Genomic DNA, 12,733 nt, shown 5'->3' with positions numbered 1-12,733 from the left:
AAGAAGGAAGAGAGCTGGAAGCTGATGGGGGCAGACCAGGCTCAGACAGGCCGCCGGCATGGCTTCCCATTATTGGCTCAGTCTCTGGGCTGACACTGTCAACAGGACCCAGGAGCACACTAAAGCCTGTCTGAGTGTCCACGGAGCCCTGGGCATTCCACGAGAGTGACAATGGAGCTTCCTTTGTAGTGGAGAGGTGACCCAGCCAGTAAGCAAAGCCCTACACTTAGAACGAGGGGGCACACATCCTGGGACTGATGCGGGAAACCCAGCTAGAGTGGGACAGGGTGTTGCCACTTGTCCTACTCTGGATAGAGGCACCCCTAGAAGCAGGCTTAAGTTAAGCCCCTAAGAAATAGTTTATGAGAGACCCTTTCTAGCACCCCGGGGAAGTATGGTCATATACGCATGACTAAGTAAAACAGAGTAAAGCAATGTGTCACACGAGTGGGTCGGATACTAACCACTGTGCACGAGTTGGCCTCTTTCAGGTCCCCATCCCAGCCGGAAGCAGAGAAGTGGAAGGGACCCTTTGGAATGCCTCTAACAGCCCACACTTTGTAGAAATCATCAGGAGTAAAAGCCTCGGCTCCATCGTACCAGAGTAAAGAGGTACGATGGAAGAAGAGGACCCGAGCCCCAAGTGGAGGGGCCAGCCGTTACACAATCTAAAGTATCCATTTAAGGAAAAGGGAAAAATGAAAATGTTGACATTTTCACTAATCTTTCTTTGGTTATTTGTTCCATATAGAGCAGGCGTCCTCAAACTATGGCCCGTGGGCTACATGCGGGTGTTTTTGCCCATTTGTTTTTTTACTTCAAAATAAGATATGTGCAGTGTGCATAGGAATTTGTTCATAGTTATTTTTAAACTGTAGTCCGGCCCTCCAACGGTCTGAGAGACAGTGAACTGGCCACCTGTTTAAAAAGTTTGAGGACCCCTCATATAGAGGGACAACTCCTTAGTGAGGACTTCCCTGGGCTATCACCTCTTCTGTTGATCTGTCTTGCTGCTGGGTTTGTTACCCTAACCCTCGTTGCGTGCAAGTGTTTACATGATTTGTGAATTTGCAGAAGCCGGTCTCTTGGATCACCTACTGTGTCCAATTAATAGCTCCGCACTCAGAGTTCCCACGTTTCTTTCTTACCCAGCCCTGCAGTAGACATTATGTGCAAGGTGACAGGAAGGACCCGCAGTCCTGCTGGTGCCTTAGATACCGAGTGGGGTAAAAGCTCTCTTACCAGGTATGCTTCGTGTCGTCTTGTCACTCCTCACGGTGGTGGTTGTTGCTTATGGCCATGTTTGCCTGGTAATCTGTTGTTGTAAATCTACTGCCAAAGCTTTGTAATGACCTAAGTAAGTATAAACTTTCCATCTAAAGCATTGCCCCAACTCAGCAGGAAGTAGCTCCAAGACTACATTGCTCCTCCTCCCACAGGGTCAAGTTCACAGTGGGGAATATGTAACCCAGGAAACAGCCTGAAACAAGAAAGGTAAAAATGTTTTATGTCTTTTTAAAACCTGCCCCACTCTTCATGGGAATCGAAACCTTCACCCATGCTTCAGGCCAGAGGTTGGGAGGAGCAGTGGAGTGTCCTTTGTTCTTTGTACCGTAGGAGATGGAGCAACGGGATTTTCTGGGTGAGGTGTGGGAGGGCAGAGGTCATGAGATTATCTTTGCCTGGAGAAGGAACGGATCAGAATCATCACAGCCTAAAGCCGAAAACCCTCCCTTTAAAAGCTCTGTATTTCTGCTTATGTTTGAGACAATGGCACTTTAAGAAAGGAGTCTCTATCCTCTTCGTTTGCCAGCAAACTAAAAGAACTGCTGTCTCCTTTTCCTATCCACTTGTCCTCGTTCTTCTGATGTGACCTTGGGGACCAGTGCCGAGCTTTTGGTAACATGATGTAGGAAACTTGGTATCCGGGTGAGCCCAGGAAAGAGCCCGTTGCTTTTGAGACGGGAGAAGGGTGGGACAGAGCCTGTGCGGCCGTGGCAGGGCCAGGACGCCAGACGCAGGGGCATCAGAACCCTGCGTCCCGGGAGGAGCAGGTGGCAGGTGGGGCCGGGAGCAGCTGACCGGAAGCCAGGTCTGATTGTGCTGTTCTGCCCTGGGTCTCCCCGGCATTAGGGGTTAGGGGTTGCTCAGGAAAATTGGATCAGGGGGTGGAGTCTGCCAGCCGCTGGGCCAGTGCAAGGGAGCCCAGCTCCGTGCCCACGTGATGCCAACACATCCTGCAGACTCCATCAAGAATCTGGTCCTGGGTGGGGCTCAAAGTGCAGTCTTCAGCCCAGCAATGTCAGTGTCACCTGGGACCTTGTTAGAAATGCAGACTCTCCTGCCCCAGACCTGTTATATCAGAGTCTGAGTTTTAATAAGATCTTGGGCGATTCATGGGTGCATTAGAGTGTGGGAAGCCCTGGCTTAGGTGAGCGGATTCTTGGTCTCGTTGTTCAGGTACATCAGTGTCTGGCGCTCAGGGCTCAGAGCCTGATCCTCTGGTCCCCGGGGCAGGTCTTAGGACAAGCACAAAACTCCATCTGCTGCCAGAGTACCTGGCAGGCACGTCACAAAAGCAGCCATCACCTGGATGGGACATCCCTTTGTGGGGACTTTTGTCCAGCCTGTGGCTCCACCTGCCTCCCACTAAGAGTAACCGAGGGCTACTTTCCCTGCAAAACACACGCACACACACACATATACAGTGTGATTAAAATAAAATGTATTTATTATAAATATCGCCATCAAGGAATCATACAGGGAAGGCCCAAGTGGCCCTTGGGAGCAGACTTGGGTGTGTTTGTTTAAATACAGAGCCATAAATAACTGTACACGGGCGGTTAAATACAGAGTGGCTGCCAGCGCCTCCTGGTGGTCACTCAGAGTGGTGCAATCAGCAGAAGGTCCCATCTTTCTCTCCATCGCTTGCCAGGCCTGGCACTGCGGATTTAGTCTCCAAGGGATCGGGGAGGCCCCAGCTTGGGAGAGGAGGCTCCAATCCATCCAGGCTGCTACTTGGTAGCAGGTCAAGTAAAGGGCTTGGCGGAGAAGGAGGTGAAGAAATAGGATGCGAGCCTTGGGAGTATCACTGCCTTCCATCTCCCCGGGCCCTGTGACATCAGATAATCCCTAGTTGACTCCATCATTACATGCTGTGTCAGCAGCTGTCACCTGTCCCGCCGGCCGTCAGAGCATGGAAATCTCCAGGTGGCCTGGCTTCTCCACTGCCCTGTCCTTTTTCATCTCATAAGGAAATACAGCACCGAAGATATCTTCATGGTAGCGCTTCTGGTTCTTTAAGGGGAAACAGAGAACAGTGTGTCAGCTCTGCAGGTCCAGCACCTCCAACACCAAGCCCAGGTGGGGACAAGCCCCAGCGTCCTTATCACACAGACATTCACGAGCCAACTGTCCTGCTTAAACGATGCAGGAATTTGGTTTAGACTCTTTAACGCCATCGGCACCTGATCTGCTGTGGACCATCTAACACCTCCCCAGGCTGTATGGACAGCTGGTGTTCCCATTCCCTGCCCGGCGCTCACCCACAACATGCTCCAGGAATGTGGGCTCTGACACCCACACGTTTGGAAAATGCTACGCACTTTCTTTTCTCCCAGCCTTGAATCGTCACGATGCACAGTAGCATGTTAAAGGCTCTGAGAAGTCTTGTAGAAAAGCAATGCGTTTGCCTTTGTCTAACTGAGCATGTCCCAAGCTATTTGACTTTGGAACCAAATATCTATGGACTCGATGAGCATATTTTGGGAAATGCCTATGATCTCGTTGTTCTTCAAACTTGCTAGACTAACTCCCACCCCAGGGCCATTGAACATGCTGTTCCTTCCAGAATAGACCAGAAGTCTGTTTTCTTCAGTATCCACGGGGCTCCTTCGTCACCTCCCACGGGTCTTTTCTCAAATGTCACCTTCCCATGACACCTTCCCTGGCCACCCTATTTAAAATTACAGTCCCAACTCTCCCTGGGCTGCTTCCCTGCCTTGTTTTCCTCCAAAGCACTACACATTTTTCTCATGTGCTTTTGCCGGCCCCAGGGCAATGGAAGTTCCATCCAAGCAGGACTTTTCACCTGTTTTGTTTACTGCTCTATCCTCAGCACATAGTAGGTGTTCAATAAAAGCTTTGCAAACAGAGAGAGGCAGACTGAACTCTGTGCACTCACACTTACTGCCACGGACCCCTCAAGGTCTCCCTTCCCTGTACAAAGGGGGTGATAATAGTGCTTCCCTCGGAAAGTGCTTGCAAGGCCTGCAGGAAATGCCACGCGAACATCCTGGGCAAGCACCTGGCACAGAGTAAGCCCCTGGGCAATGTCACTACTAGTATCATCACTACAATGGGAGCCCTTCCTGCAGGTGGGGATGAGGGTGAGCAGACGCCAACCTGGGTGTAGGTGACAAGTGTGAGGTTCACACAAGGCTGATGGGGGGACAGCCTTCCTGTCCCCAGTGTTCACAGCCCTGCCTCAGCTGAAGACAGGCCAGGGAGACTCTCCTGCTTCCATTCCACAGACGGAAAACCAGACATGTCCACGGACTTGTGAAAGCCAGCCGCCGCCCAGACCGGGATGTGTGGCCAGGCCTTCTAGCAGCCCATCCTGCTCAGACCTCAGCCACTTCTAGGGTTCTGCTGGGGTCCAGGACTGTCCTGGGCCTGACTCCCTGGGCCCTGCCCCCCCGTCCTGGCTCCCATGGCTTATGCCCTTGGCCCACGCTTTGGCCCACACACCTTGAGCTGGAAGAAATAGTCCTCCACCTGCTCCTCGCTCAGGCTCAACTTGGTGGCCACCAGCTGCCTCAGGGTGCAGGCCACGTCCCGGGCCATGCGCACGTCCCCGCAGATGTAGAGGTGGCCTCGCTCCTCATGCAGCACGCGGAGCACCTCGCCGGCCAGCTGCTGCCGCAGGATGTCTTGAACATACACCTGAAAGCAGAGGAGAGGGCGGCTCCAGTCCCAGGCTGCTGGGGGAGAGGCTGGCATACTACCCGCAGGCCCCAGGGGGTGGGGAGGGGTCATTGAGGCTGCAGAGCGGGCCCCTCCCAGCTGGGACTTTGCACGGGGCACAGGATTTTTGCATCTAGCTCGGGGTCAGGACATGCACAGATGGCCTGGGGGCTGAGCTGGGACTAGAGAGACGAATGTTGGACACAGTCCTGCCCTCGAGGGGCTGACCGTCTGCTCGGGCTCCCAGATTGTCGCCCAATTCACCATGCTTCCATGGCGCGTCAAGCACGCCAGTTCCCCACAATCAGGGCTCTGCCTACACCCCAGAAAAGGGAGCCTCCCAGTGCAGACTGTCCCTTAGGTCCCTGCTGTAATTCAGGGCAGGAGCACAGACCCCAGGCTCCCCGGTTAGAGAGAAGGTCCCGGAGGCCATCGAGCACTCTGTGCTCTTGCTCCACACAAGATGCCAGCAGCCCCGGCATCGGCACAGAGCGCTGGGTCTGAGAGGAGCCCTGCTGGCCGAAGTCTGTGAGGGCCGAGAGTCTGCACTGACACCCCCGGCTCATGGGACAGAGAGTCTCCGGGGGCAGCAGAGCCCATCTGAGGGCCGTGGGGGGAGCAGCGGCCACTGCCAGCCGCGCTGGGCTTGAGTGCAGAGCCAGCCTGCACCAGCTCTCCTGGGGCAGTCGTGTGTCGCAGGGGCCTGCTGGGCTCCTTCAGCCGGCTGGGCGCTGGGGTTAACCCGCCGTGGGACCCCAGGTTAGTCCCAGACCTCTCCTCTGCTGCCAGAGAGGACATATGAGCTTCGCAGCGTCACTCTGGTGGCTGTATAATGGTCCCATTTTAGAGCTGAGAAGCTGAAGCTCGGACAGGCGAGGGCGGCTCGCGGGGACCCAGGGCACAAGCTGCAGCCTGTGTGTTTAACGCGCCACCTGCCGTGAGGCCGCCTTTACCTTGGGCTTGCCAGGCAGGCGAGAATAGGCGGTGTGCACCGCATGCAGCACGCCCTTCCGGGCCATCTCCACCATCTCCTCCTGATACAGGTGGTCCTCGTCTGGGCGGCGGCACCCGAACACCAGGGTCATGCGGCCGCCCTGGAGCCCTGCAAGACGCAGCGGCTGCAGTTACCATGGCGGCCACTAGAGGGCGTGCAATTCTCATTTTGTTCCCACGAGTAACCTGTCTAGTGTTATCCCCACTTTACAGATGAGGAAACTGAGGTCTGGGGCCTTCAGATCACTCGTCCATAGCTACACACCTGGAAGTGCAGATACAGGGTCCCCTCAGTCGACTAGAGGTTTAAAGCAGTGACTTTTCCATTACCCGACCACCCGGACCAGGAGCCCTGGCTGTGATGTGGGAGACAGACAGGGACAGATAGCAATTCTACCCTCATGGAGGCCCGCACAGGCAGAGGCCAGCTTGGGAGGCCTTCCCTGGAGAGGTCCAGGCAACGTCTGTGGGCCTGCATTCTACCCCTAGGCAGGCGCTGGCCACCCGGTGCCCCTCCCCCCGGGACCCCGCGAGCCGTACCTTTGCGCTCAGAGTCATGGAGCCGCTGGTGCCAGAAACTGCGGAAGGGGGCGATGCCGGTGCCCGGCCCGATGAGGATGCAAGGCAGGGAGGGCTCCTCGGGGAGACGGAAGCCGCTGGCACTGGAGGGGCAGAGGAGAGAGGCTCAGTCCTCAAACACCCTGCCATAGGGCAGGGGCTGGGCGTGCAGTGGGGCTGGGCGGAGATGACAAAGCAGCTCATATTTCATCTCCCAAGCCCCGAGGCTGCTTCGTTTCTTCCGTCCAGGCACACTGTCCCCTCCCCCCGGGGTCTTTTGGGAAAGGGCTGAGCTCATCGTACTCTGGACCCCACCAGCACTGCTGTCACCGCTATCCCTGCTAGGGGCTCAGCCACAATCTGCAGCCAGGGGATGGAATGGGCCCATGCTACCCCAAGGCCTTCTGTACAAACCCGGGGTCACCTAAACCCCAGATCCCTCCCTTCCATCCAGAACACCCGGGGTCGGCGGTCCCACCCCTGGTCAGCGGGGACAGAGTGGAGGGGGTGCTCACCTTCGCACAAAGCACGGCACTGGGTCTCGGGGCTTCAGGGTGCTGAGCCATGTGCTGCAGACGCCGTGGTGCAGGGGACCCTGGCCATCTGCAACGACAGCACAGACCTGACCAACGTCCCCCACTGCCCACGTGCCACGTGCCACCTGTGCCAGCTGCTCCACCCAAACCGATACGCCTCCTGGGACTGCCCGGCTCAGGCACTGTCAGGGCTTAATGAGGGGCCATTCCAGAACTTCCCGGTTCTGAGATGCGGGTTCTGTGAGCCCAGGCAGGGGGAGACTGAAAGGGGCTGGGAAGCTGCAAGCCACTCCTTTTGCCAACGCAGAAACTGAGTACTGGAGAGGGAAAGTGACTCGCATGAGGACACTAGGGAGGGGGTGGAACCACTGGACAGCTCATGTTCCCTGACTCCTATTCCAGTGCTCCTTTCAATAGCATTTCTCCATGGACCCTTCCAGGCCAGCACTTAGCTGTACAGACAGCAGCACAAGGTGACCCCTCAGGGGTGGCTACTGCCACATGTCCTCCTGAGCGTAGCTCCTGCTGGTAGGAACCCTGGGTGGAGGACGACCTCCAAACACTTCAACCTGCTCTGACACCTCACTCTCTTCCCTGGTGATCCCTCCTGGTCCTGGAGAAACCCCAGCTTTCTCGGGCTTGCATTCCCTTCACAGTGGCCCAGCATTTGAAGGAGGCCTCCAGCCAGCGGGAGAAGTCCCCTTGGTTTTCCTCTGGATTGAATCTCGCTCTCACGCCCTGCGTCTCCTCTCCCGGGCTGCGAGGGTGTTCGCTAGCATGGCGAACGGGCTCTGCCCAGTTGTTAGAACCTGTGTGATTGTGCTTTGCGGAGGACGGAGGGCTCGGAGGTGTGGGCAGCTCCCAGCTTTGCCTGCCCAGGCAACACTCAGGTACACAGGGCAGTGCGGGGGCCAAGACCACCTGGATGAGTTCACAGCGCCCCCCCCCCCAGTCTATGGCAGCCTCACCCCCCATTCTCTGCCCTCAGTGACCCTGCACCTTCCCTCGTGGCACCTATGCAGTGAGAATCACCTAATTATTTCTACCCCTGTGTCTTCATTGCCCTTCTAGATGCTCTGTGAGGGCAGGGGCCATGTCTGCTGTTTCCGCATCCATCGCGGTGTGAAGTAACCCACCAGTGAATGAGCTGCGTGCGTGAATGACAGCCAACGCAGGATTGTCCCCGAATCCAGGCTGCCCTTGAAGACGATTCAGAATCACTGGGCTCCCGCTACAGGGTGGCTGCTCTCCATGTGTGATCACATTAAATTGTCCCAACAGTGGTAGGACAGCAGAGTGGTGGAGAACGTGGACTCAGCAGTTAGACTACCTGGGTTTGAATGTCAGCTCCCCATTCACTAACAGTGTGACCTTGAACAAGTGGCTTAACCTCTCCGTGCCTCAGTTTCCTCACCTGTAAAATGCGCACAGAACCGACCCCACATGGTGACCGATAACACACACACAAAGGGGTTTGCTTAGTGCCTGGTTCATAGGAGTCTCTCCCTTACACCTCCTGTTACTGCTGCCAGCTCTGGGAGGTGGGTGTCCCCGCCCTGGTTAACTGGTGAGGGGACGGAAGCCCAGAGACGCTGAGCAGCTGCCCGGTGAGTAGCAGAGTGGGGCCGCGCCAGAGCCCCTGCTCACCTCGGGTGCGGTAGGTGACCACGGCCACGGTGAGGTGGACCTCCGCGGGGGTGTGGTCCTGGGAGGAGCTGATGGAGTAGTACCGGGGCTTCAGAGTGGGGAGCTGGGACAGCAGGAAGGCAGCTGACACCCGCAGGGACGGGAACTCCTCCAGCACCTCCAGGAACGTGGGGCTGTTGGTGAACTTCCACTTGCTGTACTCTGAGGGCTGGAAGCCAAGGGCAGTGTCAGAGACTGAGGGTGCCCGCCCCACTTTGGGTGAAGAGCCAGTCACAGCCCAGTATCCATTCATTCATTCGCTCATTCACTCACTCCCTAAACATGGTGCGGTCCCCGGCGCTGTCCAGGGTGCTGAGATACGAAGCAGTGAGCGGATGGTTCCTGTTCTGGAGAAACTCGGTCCAGTGGGTGGCATCTATCCAACTTGCATGCTTAGACCTCCACCCTCAGCAGCTCATGGGTGGGTGGGTGGGGGTCACATCTTTTCTATAATCCTATTTGGACCAAGACTTTGGAACCAGTCACACCTGGGTTCAAATCTTGAGGCCAGATGCTCTTACTAGCTGTGGAATCTTCTCCCAAATTCCTGAAACTTTGTAAGATGAGGGTCATATCACTTGCCTTCTGGGGATGTTGTCAGAATTAAATGAGAAAATGTGTGCCCAATTAGTATAGTGCAGAGAGAGAATAACGGTAGTGGAGGTGGTTGGAATCGAGATGATTAGTGATAATGATGATGATGATGATGATAATGACATTCACTGCCTTTTGCTAAGATGTGAGCCCAGAAAGTTGCAGGTGAGTTAATGCATTTTCTCATTAACTTATTAATTCTACTACCCATCTGTCACTACGGCCATTTGTCAACTCACCCACACCATCCACCCTCTCATACTTCTTAAGTGCCAAGCTTGTTCCAGGTTTGGGGGATACAAAGGCAGACTAGCACCGTGGCTCCCCTTTCTAGCTAATTTCCGAGGTAGTGCACTTTGGCTGCATCTTGCAGATACTCAGAAAATTTCAGGTCACTCAACACAACGGTGTCCTGGACATGGGACAGTAGAGGATGCCTGACTTCCCAGCAACCTTTCACAAGTCTCACTCTGGGAACCTGGGTTGGATGCCCTTTCTCTAAGGACTAGCTCTGGGCCCTGGGTGCCCCCATGCTGGGACCTCCCCCTGCGTCACTCACCCACCATCCCTGGCCCTCACCTGGCACAGGGTCTCCAGCCTCTGTCTCTCGGCCTCTTCCGTGGCCAGCTGGGCCAGCTTCTGGAGCAGCAGCTGGGTCGGGGGAGTGGTGATGTCCAGGAAGTAGGTGAGGGCCTGGCTGAGTGAGCAGGACGGCAGCCTCTTGTCACTGACCCAGTAGCCGCCTGGATAGGGAAGGAAGGTGTCAGGATGGAAAAGGGGACCCCTTTGGGCTTCTTCAGAGGCCTCTGGGGTGACACGCTCTATCCTCCCGCAGCAGGGAAAGAAGACACTGAAGTTCTGGCTCCAGGAAGAGCAAAAGGCAGGAAGAAGGTGGTGTCCAGGGACAGGGCTGCCAGGGAAAGCTGATCAACTGCCCTCCTGTGGGCACCCAATGACATGATCCTGACAAACTAACCATGTCCCTTTCTGGCCCAGACCTGAACTTCAGCAAGACACCCACCAGTGAACTACTGACTAACAATGACTAAATCCACCAAAGACTGATGTACCCCTCAGAGGCCAGTTGTCCACCTAGAGACAAGCCGATGACTTCAGTGCCCTGGGGTGCTAGACCAAGAGGTGCTGGGTGAGCAGAAGATCAGCCCAGAGTGAAGTGGCAAGTCTTAAGGAGTCCCAAGGGGCAGCACACAGAGCTGTCACAGCATGGGCCCTGGAGCCAGCACACAGGGGTCTAAACTACTAGCTGGGTGACAATGCTCTGGGCCTTGGGTTCGCTCCCTGTGACATGGGTATAAGAAACCCATCTTGCTGGGTTCCCGTGAGCACTGATGAAATAATGCACCTAATAACAGCCGGTATTGTGCCTGGCACACGGGTGCTCCACAAATGTCAGGTAAAAGTATTATTAATAATGTCATTTCATCTGGATCAGAGGCCTGATGACGAAGTGCATCTCTCTTCCTATAGTCACGAGCACATCGTCCCTTGTCCCCATGTTTTAGGCTCTGTCACTTTCTCCTGCACGGTGGGGGACATTGCTAGACTTTGTTTCCCTGACTCCCACTTTCTGATCTGGCCGCTGTATTTAGGGGGACACATCCTTTGGTGGTGTCACTACCACTGAGGAAATGTAGTCCAGGGAGCGAACCTGGGGCTGGGGCTGTTTTCAAGGCTGCTTTAACATGAGCTTCGGGGCCCACCCACCCACGTACCCACCCACGCACCCACGCAGCGGGGAGGACAGGGTAGCTGTCGGGGCAGGCCCAGCCTAGCCCCTCAGCGGGGAGGGTGGGGGAGCATGCTGGGCACCCCCCGTCCCCCAGGCACAGGGCTCACCGCTCTCGTTCAGCGTCTCCAGGCGCATGGTCTGGTGGGGCGCGGGGCTGTCCACCACTCGCCGCAAGATGCCTTCGACCAGGGCCGGCTGGTTGCCTGGGAAAACCCCCAGGTGCTCCCCGGGCAGGTAGTTCAGGCCCCCGCTGTCCTGGCAGGAGAGCTCCACCAGGAGGGTGGCACGGCTGGGGAAGGGCGAGAGAAGGCTCGGGTGGTGTCCCGGGATTCCCCCCAGAGCCGCCTGCTGGGCGCGCCAGTTTCTCCAGTGTCACCAGCCCGGGGCACCCGCCTAAGCCTGGGACGAGGCATCCCCCCAGGCAGGGGTGCTCAGGAGGGCCCTGGAGCTTCCTCCCGGGGAGAAGCTGGGACCTCCCTCCCCAGAAGCCCTCTGAGCCCCCGAGGGCTTGGCCACAGACTCTGCCCAGGGAGGTGTGTGGGCATCGGAAGAAACCCTGTTCTCATTGGAACAAAGACCAGTTTCCAGGATGAACTGGCGGGGACGGCCCCCGACAAACAACACCCACAGATCACACTCAACACTTGGTCACCCTGGCTGGGAAATTTCCTTCCCTGCCAAAACTTTTCCTGAAAGTTTTTAAGGACTCGAGTCTCTCTTGCCCTCCCCTTTTAGTGAAGGAGTTCGGTGAGGAAGGAGAGGACGTGAAACGGGGCTCCAGTTCCCAGCTGGAAAGGTGGCCCGTGGTCAGCCGAGCCCAGACATAAAAGCACAGGTGGATTAGCAGACACCAGCTGGTCCTCCCCAGGGCGTGGCTGCTAACGCCAGCGGACGCTCCTCACGCCCCCCTCTGAAGACTGGCGTTTTCTGGTCTTTCAGTCACTAAGACAGAGGCTACAGGGAACCCCGAGAAGCCCCGCCCTCTTCCTCACCTGGATTTCGGGCTCTGTAGGTTCCGCTGCGATTTGAGCCTCATGGTGAACACGTTCTTGGCATGCATGCTGCCCAGGGCTGCAGGGGACACAGACAGTGAAGTGGTCACATGGCTCTTGAGCTTTGGTGGGGGAAGCCCCCAGATCTCTGCGTCAATTACACCTGGACATCACCCTTGGGGTGTCCGACTGAGGTGGCTATTGGGGTTTTCTTTCCCTCCTGTGTTTCTAAATCACAAATAAAGACCCTTGGTCTGACAGAGGGTGGTTGTCTTGCTTCTAGGTGTTGGGAAATTCAATATAGGTACCAAAATATGGATATTACCAGGACATCCCCATGGCCTGAGGTCCACAGGAGAGCACTGCAAAGCCAGGGATGTCTTAAACCTGTAGGGACCTGCAGGACTGCTACAATGGTAGTACAAGGCACAATACCCAGAGGGCACAATTCCCGACTGCAGCTGGAAATGCCTGACACCTTCACAGCACCCAGCTGCCTTCCCCGCTGCAAGGCTGGGGCCCAGATCCCAGCCTGGCCACATTCTAGCAACTTCCTTCACCCCCTTGAGCTTCCATTTCTCCATCTGCGCCTTTCACCCCATCAGTGTCAGGGCTCACTGAGCACATGTGGGCAAAGAGCCCAGCACAGTGGCTGGCAC

At 56.2% G+C, this 12,733-nt stretch overlaps 1 protein-coding gene across 1 annotated transcript in view; it reads right to left on the bottom strand.

Annotated features, from left to right (window-relative positions):
* Positions 1-2,705: 2,705 nt before the first annotated feature.
* NOS2 (nitric oxide synthase 2) overlaps positions 2,706-12,733 on the bottom strand; it is a 36,672-nt gene continuing 26,644 nt past the window's right edge. The window contains exons 19-27 of the mRNA XM_012740800.3: positions 12,075-12,153; positions 11,190-11,371; positions 9,912-10,075; positions 8,700-8,907; positions 7,032-7,119; positions 6,499-6,620; positions 5,919-6,067; positions 4,750-4,944; positions 2,706-3,297 (exon numbers count right to left, since the gene is read on the bottom strand). Coding sequence (XP_012596254.2) covers positions 3,190-3,297; positions 4,750-4,944; positions 5,919-6,067; positions 6,499-6,620; positions 7,032-7,119; positions 8,700-8,907; positions 9,912-10,075; positions 11,190-11,371; positions 12,075-12,153 — 1,295 coding nt within the window. The 3' untranslated portion in view covers positions 2,706-3,189. The remainder of the gene's footprint in view (positions 3,298-4,749; positions 4,945-5,918; positions 6,068-6,498; positions 6,621-7,031; positions 7,120-8,699; positions 8,908-9,911; positions 10,076-11,189; positions 11,372-12,074; positions 12,154-12,733) is intronic.

Source organism: Microcebus murinus, chromosome 18 (genome assembly GCF_040939455.1).
Source record: "Microcebus murinus isolate Inina chromosome 18, M.murinus_Inina_mat1.0, whole genome shotgun sequence".
NCBI classification, from domain to species: domain Eukaryota; kingdom Metazoa; phylum Chordata; class Mammalia; order Primates; family Cheirogaleidae; genus Microcebus; species Microcebus murinus.
Note: the sequence above shows the minus strand (reverse complement) of the source record. Positions and strands in the feature narration are given on the sequence as shown.